The sequence below is a fragment of the Malurus melanocephalus genome, unplaced genomic scaffold, assembly GCF_030028575.1.
Source record: "Malurus melanocephalus ecotype Western Australia unplaced genomic scaffold, MMel_1.1 scaffold_89, whole genome shotgun sequence".
Lineage (NCBI taxonomy): Eukaryota > Metazoa > Chordata > Aves > Passeriformes > Maluridae > Malurus > Malurus melanocephalus.
This window is the reverse complement of record NW_026623321.1, coordinates 1,588,222-1,603,065: the sequence shown is the minus strand read 5'-3', so window position 1 is coordinate 1,603,065 and position 14,844 is coordinate 1,588,222. Positions and strand designations below refer to the sequence as shown.

The 14,844-nt window shown below is 52.1% G+C and overlaps 4 protein-coding genes across 4 annotated transcripts in view; 3 read left to right on the top strand and 1 right to left on the bottom strand.

Annotated features, from left to right (window-relative positions):
- The window catches only part of PHB2 (prohibitin 2), a 96,914-nt gene extending 94,421 nt beyond the window's left edge, over positions 1-2,493 (top strand). The window contains exon 9 of the mRNA XM_057368230.1: positions 2,460-2,493. Coding sequence (XP_057224213.1) covers positions 2,460-2,493 — 34 coding nt within the window. The remainder of the gene's footprint in view (positions 1-2,459) is intronic.
- MLF2 (myeloid leukemia factor 2) overlaps positions 1-14,844 on the top strand; it is a 195,610-nt gene that overhangs the window by 94,974 nt on the left and 85,792 nt on the right. The window lies entirely within an intron of this gene.
- On the top strand, positions 294-2,560 carry CDCA3 (cell division cycle associated 3). The gene is made up of 5 exons (XM_057368241.1): positions 294-475; positions 552-681; positions 770-967; positions 1,913-2,031; positions 2,420-2,560. The coding sequence occupies exons 1-5, from the start codon at positions 362-364 to the stop codon at positions 2,558-2,560; spliced, it is 702 nt and encodes a 233-aa protein (XP_057224224.1). The 5' UTR covers positions 294-361.
- Positions 4,349-8,820, bottom strand: GNB3 (G protein subunit beta 3). Its single transcript, XM_057368237.1, has 9 exons — positions 8,671-8,820; positions 8,110-8,148; positions 7,845-7,951; positions 7,672-7,735; positions 7,395-7,557; positions 7,231-7,297; positions 6,160-6,361; positions 5,301-5,517; positions 4,349-4,486 (listed from the first exon to the last, which is right to left on the bottom strand). The coding sequence occupies exons 1-9, from the start codon at positions 8,725-8,727 to the stop codon at positions 4,380-4,382; spliced, it is 1,023 nt and encodes a 340-aa protein (XP_057224220.1). The 5' UTR covers positions 8,728-8,820; the 3' UTR covers positions 4,349-4,379.

The window sequence follows — 14,844 nt, the reverse complement described above, 5'->3', positions numbered from 1 at the left end:
TCAGGCGGGTTCTAGCCAATCGGCAGCGAGGCTGAGGGCCGGACTCGCGGTGCCGACCCGCCGGCTCGTCCAATCGCAGCCGCCCTCCGGCCATCACGGGAGGCGGTGCTGGGCTCCTAGACCAATAGTGGCGTAGAGAGGGGCGAGGGGGCGGGTCTGTCCCCGAAGATTGACAGCGGGGCGAGGCGGGACGTGACGGGCGGGGACTGCGGAGCCGACGGGAAGCATGGGCGGGGCGATGGGCGTGGCGCAGCGAGCCCCGCCCCCGAGGAACGGCCAATGGGTGACGGCACCGCCCGCCGCGCGGGAGATTTGAACGGCGCGTCCGGCGGGGCAGGGGCGCAGTGCGGCTGCCGCCGCCATGGGGGTCTCYGGCAGCGCCCCCGCCACCCCGGCCGCGCCCCGCAACAAGCACCTGGCACACGTTAGCGACCCCCGCTCCCCTACCGCCGGCATCCTGCGTACCCCCATCGAGGTAGGCGCTGTCCCGCAGCCGCCACTCTCCCCTGTGTGGCTCCGGCCCGTCGCCCCCACGGCTGCCCTCTCTGCAGGTGGTGAGCTCCCCGGCGGGCAGCCTGCAGCCCAGTCCCGCTGAGCCGCAGGCGGGCACTGGCCAGGAGCGGGACCCACGGTCACCCACGCCCGGCATCTCCCGCACTCCCATGAGAGCCSTATCGAGTGGTGAGTGAGGCCGCCGTGCGTGCGGGATGGGCGGGTTGAGGGGCTGCGCGACTCAGAAGCTCCCCCCGCCCCTCTCCATTCCCGGCAGACAGCGTCGACCGCCTGGTGAAGCAACTGAGCGAGGCCTTCGGAGCCGAGCCCGAGACCCAGGAGCCGGCGCCTCCGGGAGCGGCCGGCCCCGCCGAGGAGCCGGTGCGGCGGAACTCCACGGCCGGAGAGGAGAGGCCTTCTCCCAGCACGGCCCCGGCCCGGCCTGCCCGCCCTGCTGGGCACAGCTTCTCTTCGGGTAAGTGCTCTGCGTGGGGGTGACAGGGCTCTGTGTGCCCGCAGAGCTGCGCGGGAGGGCTGCCAGCGAGTCGGGGCTCTTGGCAGCCTCTGGTTCGGGTGCCTTCTCCAGGCTTGCTACCCGACAGAGCCTGTCGCTATCCCCCAGTGTCCCACGGCATGGGGCCTTTGAAGCCGGGAGACCCTTTTGGGAGCTCTTGTGCTATCGAATCGAGTTCTTTCCAGAGTTGCAAATCAAAATCAAGAGAYATATGACAACTGTTACCCTCTCTGAAATGAGTTTGTGACTGTGGAGACCTCTTCAGAGGGACYTTCCAGTTTCTCCTTGGGAAGAGCTAGGGAGCAAGGGTGGGAAGCACATCTCTATGGATGGCTGAGTGGTGCTGAGAGATTTTGATAATAGACTGTGCTCTGGATAGCTCTGTGCTGAGCATCTCTCCTAGGAGGAACAGCTGAGAACTGGGACTGTTCAGTCTGGAGAGGAAAACACTCAGGRAGTATCTTATTAATAGATACAAATACCTGCAGGGAGGGTATAAGGAAGGGTGAGCCAGGCACTCTTCAGTGGTGCCCCATGTTGGGACCAGAGGCAGTGGGGACAGAATGCAACACAGGAAGCTCCTGAACATCAGCAAACACTTCTCCTACTCTGCGAGTGCCAAAGCACGAGAGCAGGTTGCCACCTGMTTTAYTGCAGAGAAGTTGCAGAATATATTCTTTGAGAGACTYGAGACACCTGAACAATGGGCTCTAGGTGGCCCTGCTGGAGCAGATCCTCTGGAATTCCCTTCCTAATTCAACTTAACTGCAATCCCTTTGCCTTGAAGCCCTTGGGTACGTCTTTGCTGTACAGGCAAACAAGCTGGATCATGAAGGCCAGGAGGCACTTRAAATTCAGGACCTTCAAGCCTTATGATGCACTGATGTGTTTCCTTTTGTCACCTAGTGAGCAARCCTGTAAAACACAAGCCTAACAACAAATTCATGGTGACGTCTGGAGGAACCGGCCGCTCTCCCCTCAGCATTTTACGAGATGATAATTCTCCCAGTGCTGCTCCTCGCCAGGTAAAGCTTCATGGGTCATRCTGAGGGAGGGAGATTGAGCTGAAAAAAAAGCCAAATGCTTCAATTTGTGTATCTTGTAGGGCCCCAGTTTATACTTGTAGGCCTTTGAGGCTGTAGAGCCTAGTGACTTCATAAATATTTTTCTGTGGGTCAGTCTTGTCCCTAAATGCTTCCAAGTCTTGTTCAATATCTGTCTTTAGCTGTGCTATGCTATTGACCATTTCAGTGCATTCTTTCTCTTTAGGAAAATGCCCTGTCAGTCTTGTGCATTTTCACAAGAGAGCCCAACCTGWATGGCTGAAAATAGGCTACATATTCCACTGAGAACTATCTAACCCTCAATTAACTTGTGTTTTACACTYTGTGTTTGGGTTTTTTATTTCTCTAGGGCAAGCGGCATGTGTTGGGAGAGARCCTTGGGGAGAAGAAGGAAGTGACAGTGGATCTGAGCAGGAGTCTTAAATCTGGGAACTGTGCTTGGAATGACTTGAACAAAGAGAACCARCAGTGTCCTTTTGTGGAGAATTAGAGAGTTTCTTTTTCAGGATCTTGCCATAATCTGCTTCTATGTTTTGAGAGTTTTCTAGCAGGGAGAAATCCTGCAATAGACTGAACCTCCAGAGCAGTGGTCACATTTCTCATATATCTCAGYTGGGGAAGAATCTCTCCTTCCCATTCCTAGTTTGTCATGTCTTATGTTCAGGATAGACTTTGTCTCTTCTATGGTATATCAGCTGTATTGATTTTTCCATAGAGTTTTTTATCTCTAGTAAATAAATTTGTGTTCAAACTTTGCTGAGTGTTTGTCCTAATAGACCTAGCAGGAGCCCCCTGCTTAACCACAATATTTTCTTTGGGACAAGGATTCAGGAACAAATTGTTCAGCCTTCCATGAGCTGTAAAATTGCCCTGTCCCCTGCCTGTAGCATGCTGAAGGGCATGGCCTTGAATCCATAGACAACAGGATGTGCTGGGAAGCTGCAGCTCATTGCAGGAGACTGATGTATGCACACTGTCACTTCTGACATTGTATTGCTCCTATGCTGGCCTGAACGTGAGGTATGCAAAGCACTGTAACCTATTGTAGGGGTCTGGCATAGGCTGGCTCAGGACAGGAGATAATATTGCCCATTAATACTGACCTTCTGTTGATTAGTTACWAAACCTTGTTGATCTCCAACTCTGCCTGGCAGAGTTTGGGACCCCCCAGGCTCTTGGTTTGAGCCRACAAGTGGAGAAGGGGTTGAATAAAATGGATGTGTCCTGTAACTGACCTAAAATATCCAAGGTGTGAAAGGGTGCACTTTCAGCTCACTATTCCAACTTCAGCCTCTTCCCAACAAAAACATGTGAGGAGCACCTTACCCTGGGGACTGAGGTGTCTGGTTRAGAGCAGCAGGCAATATTCTTGGGAAAGGAGTTATGTTTGCAGTAGCTCATTGCAATGCTGGAAAGAACACAGCCTGCAGTGCTTCTGTGAGCTTTCTTTATTTGCCTGGGCTATGAAGATCTAAACAGACTTGAAAACATGGGCTGAGGGCTACTGGGTTGATAGGGTCACCACACAATGCAGGAGTGAGGCAAAGAGGGAAGGAACGGCAAGAAGCAGACAATAAGAATAAATATAATATTCCCTGATATTCTGGCAGGTGTTGAGAGCTACCTTTCTGCCATTTATGCATAGATAAGATTTGAGCTAAGAAAAGAATAAATATATTCCCTGGTATTSTGGCAGGTCTGAAGGCTGCCTTTCTCCCCTTTATGCATAGATAAGACTCAAGCTAAGTCTTCCCCCATGGAAATGAGCCAAATTTACACTAGCTTTTTGTTTGAGGTGGTGCCATAGCAATTTCAAATCCAGTGTGTCTGGGGCTGCCTGTGGGGCTATAGGACAGCTGCATTGAGAAGCYAGGTAGAGTTAAATGGGGAGAAAACTTAGTCTGGGATGGATGTTGCACGAGGGGTCCTCTGAAGGAGGAGGATGGGTATCAGTGTGAGTAAAGGTGTTTGAAGGRAGGTGCAGGGTGTCTGAATTGTACTGTAAAGTCCTGAGACAAAGAACAGTATTTTGCAGGTCTTCAAGCCTGCACAAGGCTGGAAACTGCTGGGGCTGTGTAGAGGTGGAGAGAAGGGCCCGTGTGTGTGCTCCTGCTCCCCAGCTCCCCCTGCTTCTCCTCCCCGATCTCCCCTTTCCCTTGCACTCTGGGAGACTCCTACAAGTGACCTGTGTCTAGAGACAAGCGAGAGTGGTAGGTAGGCGTTGCTGTTGTGCTCATCTGATGATGCTGTTTGCATGGGCTCGGGCTGTGGGCCGTGCTTCCGCTGCTCTTCCCCTCTCTGCTGCCTCCTCAGTTCCAAATCTTGAGGAAGCTGTCCCAGGAGCCAGTGGCAACAGCCATGCCATCCGCTGTCACCCCCAGGCAGCTCACTCTGTTGTCGTGGCCAGAAAGGATCCCTGCGGCAGGAAAGAAGAGAGATCAGGGAGTGAAGGGGGGCTTCTGAGAGGCAGTGGGGTTGACCCTGCTGAGGACACGTGGCACAGGCTGTGCCTACACCCCATTAATGGCCCTGTCTGCCCTGGCACAACCTGTTACTGTCAGTGCGTGRTGTAGAAACAAACACAYAGACCTGTGCRTGGTGTACAACCACCACACACGGGMCCAGCCAGAGCTCTTGGGAAGGTACAGCCAGCTGAATCCTCACACAACTGCCTTCACCCTGGAGTGACAGTAAGACTAAAATAGGATGGGGCCCTTGACAAGGCTGAGAAACAACAATGCTGTTGGCGGGCTATGATTCATAGATTTTCAGTGGGTAGGAGACACATCTGAGAAAAAAATGTTGTGTATTCTGTGTATAAGYATCAAAGAGTGCCTAAAGATGCTGGATGGAAGCCCAGGTGCACGCTTGGCTTGCTGCCTGGCCACCAAGTGGCACTGTGAGTACCTGGAACTGACAAACGGCAGAGCAGGGAAGGTAGGAAATTCTACTAGTGGTTGTGAGCAGTTTTAGCTAATAGGAGCCTTCTTGTACCCCTTGAAACAATGTTATTTAAAGGCTTGACTTCCCTGACATTAAAAACAATAGCTCTGCTACATTAGTGAGGGTTGTCCTAATTCTAGTGTACTCCCTAAGTGCCAGGGAGCTTTGCTGGGTTTCAGTCAGCACAGGCTGTGTTCTGTTCAGAAAAAATAAGTGCCTTTTCCTTGCCTTTGTAGGGACACAAGGCTTTTCAGGGAGTGAAAGAGGGACCTCCAGGAGCCACTCACCCACACGCTCTGCTTTCAGTGAGTCCCAGATGTTGCAGTTGAAGTCGTCATAGCCAGCAAGCAAGAGCCGCCCGCTTTTGGAGAGGGCCACGGAGGTGATTCCGCAGATGATGCTCTCGTGGGAGTACACGATGAGCTCCTGGTCCGCCCGCAGGTCGAAGAGGCGGCAGGTGGCATCGTCGGAGCCGGTGCAGATGGCTTCGCCGTTAGGGAAGAACTGCAGAGGGCACACACCACATTTAAATGAGGTTTTCCTCAAATCCTGATGAAATTCCTCAAGCCCTTATCTCCCTGCTAACCACCAGGAAGCCATGGAGGCAGGAAAACCTAGAGGGACTAGACAYTGGGTCATAAAATTTGAGTCTGGTGAAGGGGGAGACTGGTACTTCTTATAAGGCCTAATAAGCCCCTTCCACTCCAAGAAAACAAATGGCCTAGAGGCTAGAGCTATTGCAAGACATCTCACTGCTTGAGGAAGGATTATTTTAGCTGTTAGTTTGGGRCTTGACAAGTGTCCACTCCTTATTCCCCAGCTGAGGTCTGGCATAATTCTGGCTATGAGAGCCTTCCTCTGTCTGATCCTCATATCCCAGCTTTCTCATCCATGCTCATTTTCTGTGGCCTTGCTCTGAGRAGTAAAAAAAGGGCTCCTCAGGAGCAGGTATGGAAGAAAACCATGGGGCTGGCAAGGTATAGGACTACTGAGAAGGGTTTTACTAATTTAACTCARTGGAGGGGGGTTGGAGACCTTTATCACCCTTATGACCGTGACAGCTTCTTTCAGCCTTGTCCCAAGCCTGTTTCGGAGCTGRTCCATCCCCATTTTCCATGCCTCCCCACCGCTGTGCAGTGTACRTACGGAGATGGCGTTGATGTCGGACTCGTGCCCTTGGAAGGTCTGGCGGCAGGAGCCCTCCCGCACGTCCCACAGTTTGGCAGTAGCATCACAAGCCCCAGAGATGAAGAGTTTGAAGTCTGGGGAGACGGCCAAGCTCATACAGTCTCCAGTGTGACCCAGAAACACGGTCTTCTGCTGCCCTGTCTCGATGTCCCAGAGCGCGCTGTGGGAGGAGAGGGAGWGGGAGAGGAGAGAGATCTCAGAGCCAGCCCAGGCAGAACAGACCTGAAAGTGGGCTGAAGAGCTGTCCCACTCACAAACAAAAGGAGGGAAGCCATGGCTACATCATAGTAAAACGTATGAGAGCATCCCTGGAGTCAGTTGTATACAATAGGAGATATTGTCACARCTGTTGCTGGCAATGCCTTTGCCAAAGCAGAGTTAGACTAAGGCTGGCGGTGCGTGAGGTTTGGTGTATTTCCATAAGTGCAACAGCTGGGAATACTGAGAGGAGGTAAGAGTGATACAAACAGCAGAAAATAGCAAACAGCAACGTCTGCTGTGTCCACACTTGTAAGATGTAAAGCTCTTGTTCAGTGGGATCCCACACCACAGCCAAGCAAACAAGCCCTGTGTGACCCCAATCTCTGATGGAAATGCCACTTGTCCTTGGTCAAGAAGTTCTTCCAAAGCATGTGTTGGGATGGGGTGGAGTGAATAAAGACTCAGCATTGTTCAGAGGCACAGCAGAGTGAGCTCTGAGAACCAGGAACCAAAGGATGCAGGCACTGTCTCTGCAGCTGTCCCTTGCACAGTGGACAACCCTTGAAAAGTGGAGAATTTACGGGTGCTCCACATAAAATGCAAACATTTTCTGTCCTGSTATAAATGACACTGTTCTTTGTGAGAACTGATGACATGGTCCCTACTGCTTGTCCTGRCCTCAGCTGGGAAAAGAAGCATCCATTCTGCCAAGGGAGGAAGAATGGATCAGGCTTCCTAAGGTGCTCTGTGTGKCCTCCCCACATTCTTCTGCAGAGCAGAAGGACTGCATTTGTTGCTGCRCTAAGAGCAGCAGGAGATCTCACTCACCATGTGGTATCTCCAGAGCTAGTCACAATATTGTTGTCATCAAGAAATCGGCAGCAGGAGAGGTATCCTGGGAAGAGGGAACAAGCAAATATGAGACAAGGGGCAGGGATAGAAGGGTGGTTTGGAAGCAGGGGCATCCAGTTGCAGGCAGGAGGTGCACACACCTGTATGGGCTGAGAGCTCCCTGCTCACTTTGACATTGCCTTCACGAGACTTGAGGTTGTAGATGGAGCACACGTTGTCAAGGCCTCCACAGGCCACAAAATTGCCAGAGGGGGCATAGGCACAGGTCATGACCCAGGAGGAGCGCAAAGGGATGGCATGAACCTGGGAGGACAAGAAACTGTGTCAGGACTCTTGGCAGCAGAGAGAACGGGCCAAGGGCACCAGCTCCRAGGGGACACACTCCAACATCCCGGTTTGCAGCCACCTGACTCCTACCTTGTTAGTTGTGTATGTGTCCCACACAATCAGTTTCCCRTCTTGTGAGGCACTGACCATAAGTCTGTGAGAAAGGAACAAGGTCACGTTAGCAGCTCTCTTCCCATCAGAGCCTTCCTTCCCAACGCACCCGTGTGCTGCCCTGCACCCAGCAGATCACCAGCAGCGCTCACTTGGAGTCTGTGGACCAGTGCAAGGCGTAGATCTTGGCCAGGTGTCCCCGCAGAGTCCTTCGGGTCCGCATCTGGATGCGTCCTACAACCTCCATTCCAGACACAATCTGAACAGAGGGTGGCAGGAGAGAGAGAATTAATCTTGGACTACCGGGGTACGCATCTCTGCCTCCTAACTCCTTTCTGACTGCAGAAAAGCCCCCGCAGAGCAGTGCTAGCTGAGTCCCCCCACACAGTCACCTGCTCAGCCAGCCCTGTCCCTTACCTGAGCAAGCGTTGTGTCTGCACAGGCTTTCCGGGCATCCTGGAGAAGACACAAGAGGAGATGAGACAGATTAAAAACGTGAGGGTAAGGMGATGACAAGTGAAATTCAGGGTCATAGACTGAGGGCTACTCAAAGTAGGAACTGTGGCTTTACTGTGTTTGGATTGTGGCCAGCCCAGGGGGATTCTGGCCTGTGTTTAGGGCACCTTGACACCAGTCAGATACCAAGAAGGTGAGCCAAAATTTGCTCAGCATCCAGTTTGCTGCCCTACACCCTTTCCATGGACCCTCCCACCTAACGCCAGCTGTCTTACAGGAGATCCTGGGGATTCACTACGCTCTTGGGATCCCATCCCCTCTTCTCTCTCTTTCCCTACCACTCTTCCCCCCACCATGGTGTGAAGATCTCCACTAGCATGTAAAGGGCTGTGGAGAGCTGCAGAGGGCTCCAAGGATGTAGATGGAGAAGGCCAACTGCAGTTTTGGATGAGGAGGAAAGTTTGGGCATGCGGTGGGGGGTAGACACGCTCTCAGCAGTTCCATGACTGTTGCCAGCATTACCGCAATCTGCTTCTTCAGCTGCTCAGCCTCCTGCTTCATCTGTTCCATTTCCCCCATCTTTCTGACCTAGGGGTGGCTCCTCCACGTGGGACAGCCTTGATTCTGGGGAGACAAATCAAAGGAGAGAGGTGTTAGATAGGACACAATGTGACTGCTCAGTTATGGAAATGTGGGTACCTCTGATAAAGGATTAATGACCATTTCTTGGCTCAAAGCTTGGTTATGTTGTGCTGTATCTGGCCGCAGCCCTTAGCATTTGGGAAGATTWTACTGGGTGTGGTGAAAGTCCATTTTGTCTTGGATCCTGCTTACACATACACATGAAGAGCTCCAGAGCCTCTTGCTGAGGTTCTGGCCACACTTGTCCCCTCATTTTTAACCTCTTCATTCCAAGCCCCTGGGTCCTCTTCACCAGCTTCTTCCAGGTCATGGCCAAGCTGTCCACCTCAGCTCCAGGAGGAGGAAACTTGATTGCGGGGTGCTCAGTGGCTATTTCCTACTGTTTTTCCTAGGGAAAGCTTCACCAGRCAGGACTCACCAGCTCTCTGATCACCAAGGAAATCTGTGGAGCTGTTGAGGTGCACTGCCAGGGTTCCCTTCTATTTTTGCATCAAAAACCCAAARCRGAACAAAATAAAAACAAACAARTAAACAAAAGAGACCAAAACAAAATAAAAAGAAAGGTGGATGCCTAGGGAAGGATCTAAGAATGGCATAAGCCAAGAGTGGTATTTTCCCTGCTTGCTCAGCCCCACCTTTTCATTGACATCCAAAGATAGAGCAGCATTACTGTCGGCAAGTCCTTGATGGACTTTTCTTCTGTGCATTTGTCCACACCATCTTGGTGCCCATGCCATGCTGACCATCCTCAGCACCCCATGGTGATGACTTCCACAGCTGGGTGGCAGACTCTGCAGAGAATTTCCTGCTTCTGTCACTCCCCAGTGGCACTAGTTCTACTTGAGAGTAGCTATATTTTGAGTTGGAAGAATCAGCAAATAACTGGTCCTATTCACCTCTGCATCACTCGTTATTTTATATATCTTTGTCATATCAATCTCTTTTCCAGGCTGCAGAGCAAATTTAGTCATTCCTCCCATGTATGCTGTTACATCCTATTACCTCTGTTGTTCTGCGAGCTTTTTTCAGTTGTTTACAGAGTAGAGATGATGTTTTTGCAGGGAGAGCAGGGAAGCAGAACTCTAATCCATATTCAAGATGCAGGTGCACTGTTCCATTATACAACATCTCTGTTTTGTTCTCTCTTTCTTGTTACATGTACTTAAATCTTCACCGGTGATTATATCATCTCCCACTTTTGTAGACAAGTGTGATCTTTAATTGCTCCAACATTTCTCCTTGATAGATGTGAGTGTCCAGGTGCTGTCCAAGAAGTGTTCCAGCAGCAGCTGCAGAATTTCTCCTAGTCCCTAGTGGGTCACATCATCTCCATCCCTCTCTGGCCTGTTGCCTGAAGGCCTCATTTTCTCTGGCCAGTGAGGCATTGGGTACTTCCATGCCAGGCTTGCTCTCTTGCTCTGGGCAAGCACATCCAGACAGTGCTCAAGTCCTACCTTTGCTTGCTGTTTGATGATAGAGCTTTTTGAGTTTCCCTTAAGTATTCCTTCCCCTGCATGTCTCCATGGCTTTCCTTTGATCCCCCAGGCACAGTGAATTTTTGCTCGTTCAGTGATTCCTGAGGTATGGCTTTGAGAGTAGCAAAGATAAGGTTTCCCCAAGCTCCTGGAAGGCCGTCCCAGCAGGAGGATATTTCAGGATATACTTTGCAGAGAGGGATCTGGGCCTGCAGCCTGCAGAGCTGGACAGAGCCACAGCACTGSTGACTCGTCCCTGCTCCCTGGCCATGCCCTGGATGCGGCTGCCAGCCCCAGCACATGGTGAGGGAGCAGGAGGGCAGCCCGGGCTGCAAGCTCAGTGCCCAGAGGAACACACTACAGCCATGGCCTGGAGCTGCCAGTCTCAGCCACGCTGAAGGACAGGAACAGACCAGAACCTGCACCTTTCCCCTGGCTTTTCCTCTCTTCTTCCAACAGAGCAGCGATGAGGGGGTTCCTCCCAGCAAGGATGCACAGCTGCACCATATTGAGGCAGCCYGGCCATGAAAGCTCACCTCCATGCACTTCCCCTCCTTTGGGAAAGGGCTGGCATGCTACTSCACCTCTGAGCTGACTGACAGAGTGGGGAGAGGCTGGGGAAGGCCCTGCAGCCTTCAGTCAGAGGCTGTGCATCCTCCTCATCCTGCGGTGTTTGCCCCTCTGTCCGAGTGCACAGTCAGGCTGCAAGGCTCCATCCAGCTCCAGCCACAGCCTACAGCATACCAAGAAACACCCCTGAGCTTCCAGCCTCCCTGTGCAGCCAGCCCTACCACTGTGACCCACACTTTGCTCTTTCCCAGAGGTCCTTAGGACCGATCCATCAATCCGAGGCATTGCGTTATCTTTTCCTGCTAGGTAACCTCTTCTCTCTGATTCTCTCCTTCCAACCTCCTTTGCTCGGTTCCCAGATTCTTCAGGCTGTTATTTCAGACACCTTTGGCTATCTGGAATCATTGTCCATCCACCTGCCCTAATTTGTCTTTGCAGACATCTGATTTTGCCCACCCAGACCTGCACAGAGGTGGGACCCTTGTTCTCCCTTCCTTCGAGTTTCTGCTCCAGGTGAAGCTGACTGTACATGTCCTACCCATTACCCATCAGATACCAGTCTTCCTTTCATTGCTCCTGCTTTTTTACCACTCTCTTCCCTTCTCTGGGTGTTTTTCAATTCTGTCAATAGCACAGGAATGCCAGTTCACTGCTCTGTAAAGCTGCACAACCAGATGAGGGGCTTTCAGAGCCGTAGGCAGATCAAGCGGCAGGGGCAGAATGTCGAGGACGGATAAAAAGGGCTAAATATAGAGAAGGTGCAGCTCAGGATTCTGTCCGAACCTTTAAATCCCTCTGAGGGAATACTCTAAATGAAGTTGGGAATTGTTCTCAGCCTCAGAAGGACAAGGAGCCCCAGATGAGTGATAATAATAGCTCCATCTTTGCCTGTCGCCTTCATCCATCACGTCCCAGTGTAATTTGTGGAGAGTGAGTTGCCCGCTCCCCAGCGTAGTGCAGCTGCCTCCCAGAAGGACCAGGGCAGGTGTGCAAAAGAGCAGCTCATTATGTAAATTTAGGACAGGAAATAGGAGGAACCAAATGGGGGAAGAAGAGAGGAAAGGGGAAGGGAGTTTGTAATTTGGCCAATGCATATTCCTGCTTTGGCCAGCAGGACCTTAGGGATACACATTCCTTGTTGATCTAAGGATCAGCTCACTGTTGCTCATGGTGGTTGCCCAGGCTGGTTTTAATGGGAAAGGCTTCTAAATGGTGCACAATAGGTGCTTCTGGCAGTAAGGGCTYTTTCAGGTGAATGCTAAGTAGCAGAGGAAACCGAGTGCTTGGGTACCTTTGACAAAAGCAATTCACCACCCTCAGCACAGCTGCTGACAGAGGATCTTGGCACCAGCACTGCTCCAGTGTTGTGCCTCCCACAAGCAGCACCAAGGAGCACGACACAGCCAAACAGAGCCTGGGCTTGGCTGGTTCGCAGCAGCCCTGCTCTGAGCTCGGCCTTAGCTGCTCTCATCTAGTTCACAGCTCTTGGTTTTTGAAATCACATTTTGTTTCTTCTGCTCTCCAACATAACAGTTTTTTCCCCTCCTGCCTTTTCCAACAAATTTCCTGCAGCAGCACTCCTGTCTGTGGGCAGCCAAACCCATCCTGAGTCCTTGGGCCTCTGCTCATAGCAGATCAAATGCCTCTACGGCGGTGCAAGACAGAGGGGGATCTGGAATCATCYGTCTTCTGCCTTTTGCTGCCACACCCTGACTTTTCAGAGCAGCAGCCATATCCCTTGCACCATGCCATGGAGGGGGCCCAGCTTGGCCCCGGGGGCTGTCCCTTTGAGTCACCTGTGTCACTCCCTCGTGGGGAWCAAGGTGTAAGTAATGGGTGGGAGAAAAAGGGAAGGTGAACACCCTTAGTATCTATTCTTGGGTAGGGTCCCCCACACTGGGGAAGGAGTGGTCCCTCTGTGGAATATTGGGAGAGGGCTGCAAATGGAAAAGGGAAAGGTGCAAGAAGAAGGACTCAGTATTAATAGGCAGCGTCCCTGGGTCTCTGTGTAATCCCTGACCAGCTTCGCAGGATCGCCCTGGTGACCCTGGGCTCCTTGCAGAGCCGGATACAGAGATGATCCCTCTCTCCTGTGATGGAGATCAAAGGTCATGGTAAAATTACCCTGCTCTGCTCCTTGCTTTCTGAGGGCTCCTTCTCCACCCAGAACAGCAGCCATCTGCAAAGAGGTGTGGACAGGGCACACTGGGAGTGCAGGGCTGGCGATGGGCAGTGAGTGCCAGGTCCCCCAGGGAAAGTGCTACCCTCCTGCTCCAGTCTGGAAACTGGTGAGATTTACCCRCCAAGGGGGGAACAAGCAACCCTACTCAGCACAAAGCCCCACATCACTGTAAAGACATCTCAGTGCTAAGCACAACTCCTTTCCCACCATTATCTTACCCACCCTCACCTTCTGATGGGATGAGCCCTTATTCAAAGACTCCCCATAGAACGACTCCAAGAAACTCAGGGTTCCCAAATGCCAGATTCACCCAGGTGACCTCAGGCATAACAAGGCGGCAAACTCACCGGGATCTGTAGAGGAAGATGCGTCGCAGTCCCCTCTGGATGGGACCCTCACAGACTGCCTCCCTTGCTGAGAATGGCTCCTCGTTGCCCACAAGCCCCTTGTACCTACGCAGTCTCCWGTCGGTCCCGTTCGTGCACCCAGCGAGTCCCTTGCTCCCTCTCTGCTCCTCAGCCTCTCCCAGGACTGATCTCCCCATGGGGAGCTGGAAGGCTGTGGACGGGAGGGGTTGGGGGAGGGCTGATTCCAGGAGCAGCGTCAGGCAAATTAAATCAGACACCAGAGACTTGGGGAAATCGGATTGGGACGTAATGCAAAGCAGGTGGATGGGGAGGGGTAAAAAGAGAGAGTAGCACACTGCTCCTGAAGGGAAGGAAACCATCCCAGGCGGATTTGACTCCCTCTGTTTATATCAGCAACAAACTAATAAAGTGAAGATTAGCCAGAACAGGCTAGGATTATCAGCCACCAGGGCAGGGCTTGCTGTACCTCATAGTCACAGGAATTCCTGTTTTCCCAGGGAGAGCGTGCCACTCGYGTCCTGGGCAGGGCGGAAAGAGGGATGATGCCACAACCACAGAGGGCCTGCAAAGGGAACACCAACGGCAGGGCCACCACACCCTCTCTCAGCAGCAAAAGGGGCTCTGGATGGGAAAAACAGAACTGGGCACAGGGGCCAGGGGTAGCAAAAGATTTGGTGGCATGCCTTTTGGCAGCCACTTTAGTGGGATGCTGCGAGGGGATTATCTTGGCCTCAATCTCTTTTAATCTCTCCCGCAGCTTTGGCCCAAGCCCGAGATAAATACCTTTTAACGGATCTCATCTGACGTCAGGAGGCCATCAGTCTAATCACCCAGGCCACCTTTGGGCAAAGCAAGCCAGAGATGTGGACACTGGCCCCTCACCCCCCAACATGTCCTCACCAAACAGGAACCACCCAGCATCCCCACACGAATCATCAGGATGGACGTGTGAGTGCCGGGATGTGACAGGCCCCTTGCCAGGAAGAGGGAATTTGAAATGCACACATCAAACTTTTTCCTGTGATCCTTGGGAAGCATGGGAAGCACAAAGAGTTGCCAATTGAGCTTTCCTGAGCTTGCGTATTAGAAAGTCTCCGAAGGATTCAGATAGAGGAAAGACTTCCCTGTCCACGGAGCAGGGAACCCGTGCCAAGAGTGTCAAGGGATCACCCACCCCTGGCCTGGGTCCTACAGACTTCTTCCACTTGAACTGCAGTTGGGGTCTCCATGCACAACTCATCAAGGCTTGAGTATGTCATGACCACAGATTGATCTCTTGCTCTAATGCTTCCCAGGAAAAGGGTCACTGCTCTTTTTGATACTCCATATCCACCCCATTCAATTCCTATTTGGCTACAATATAATCTCATCTCGGGACACTAATCCCCTGGGCAGTGACAGCAGATTGTCTTTCTATCAGGGTGGAAAATGATAAACAAAATCTCTCCTCTGCTTTCAG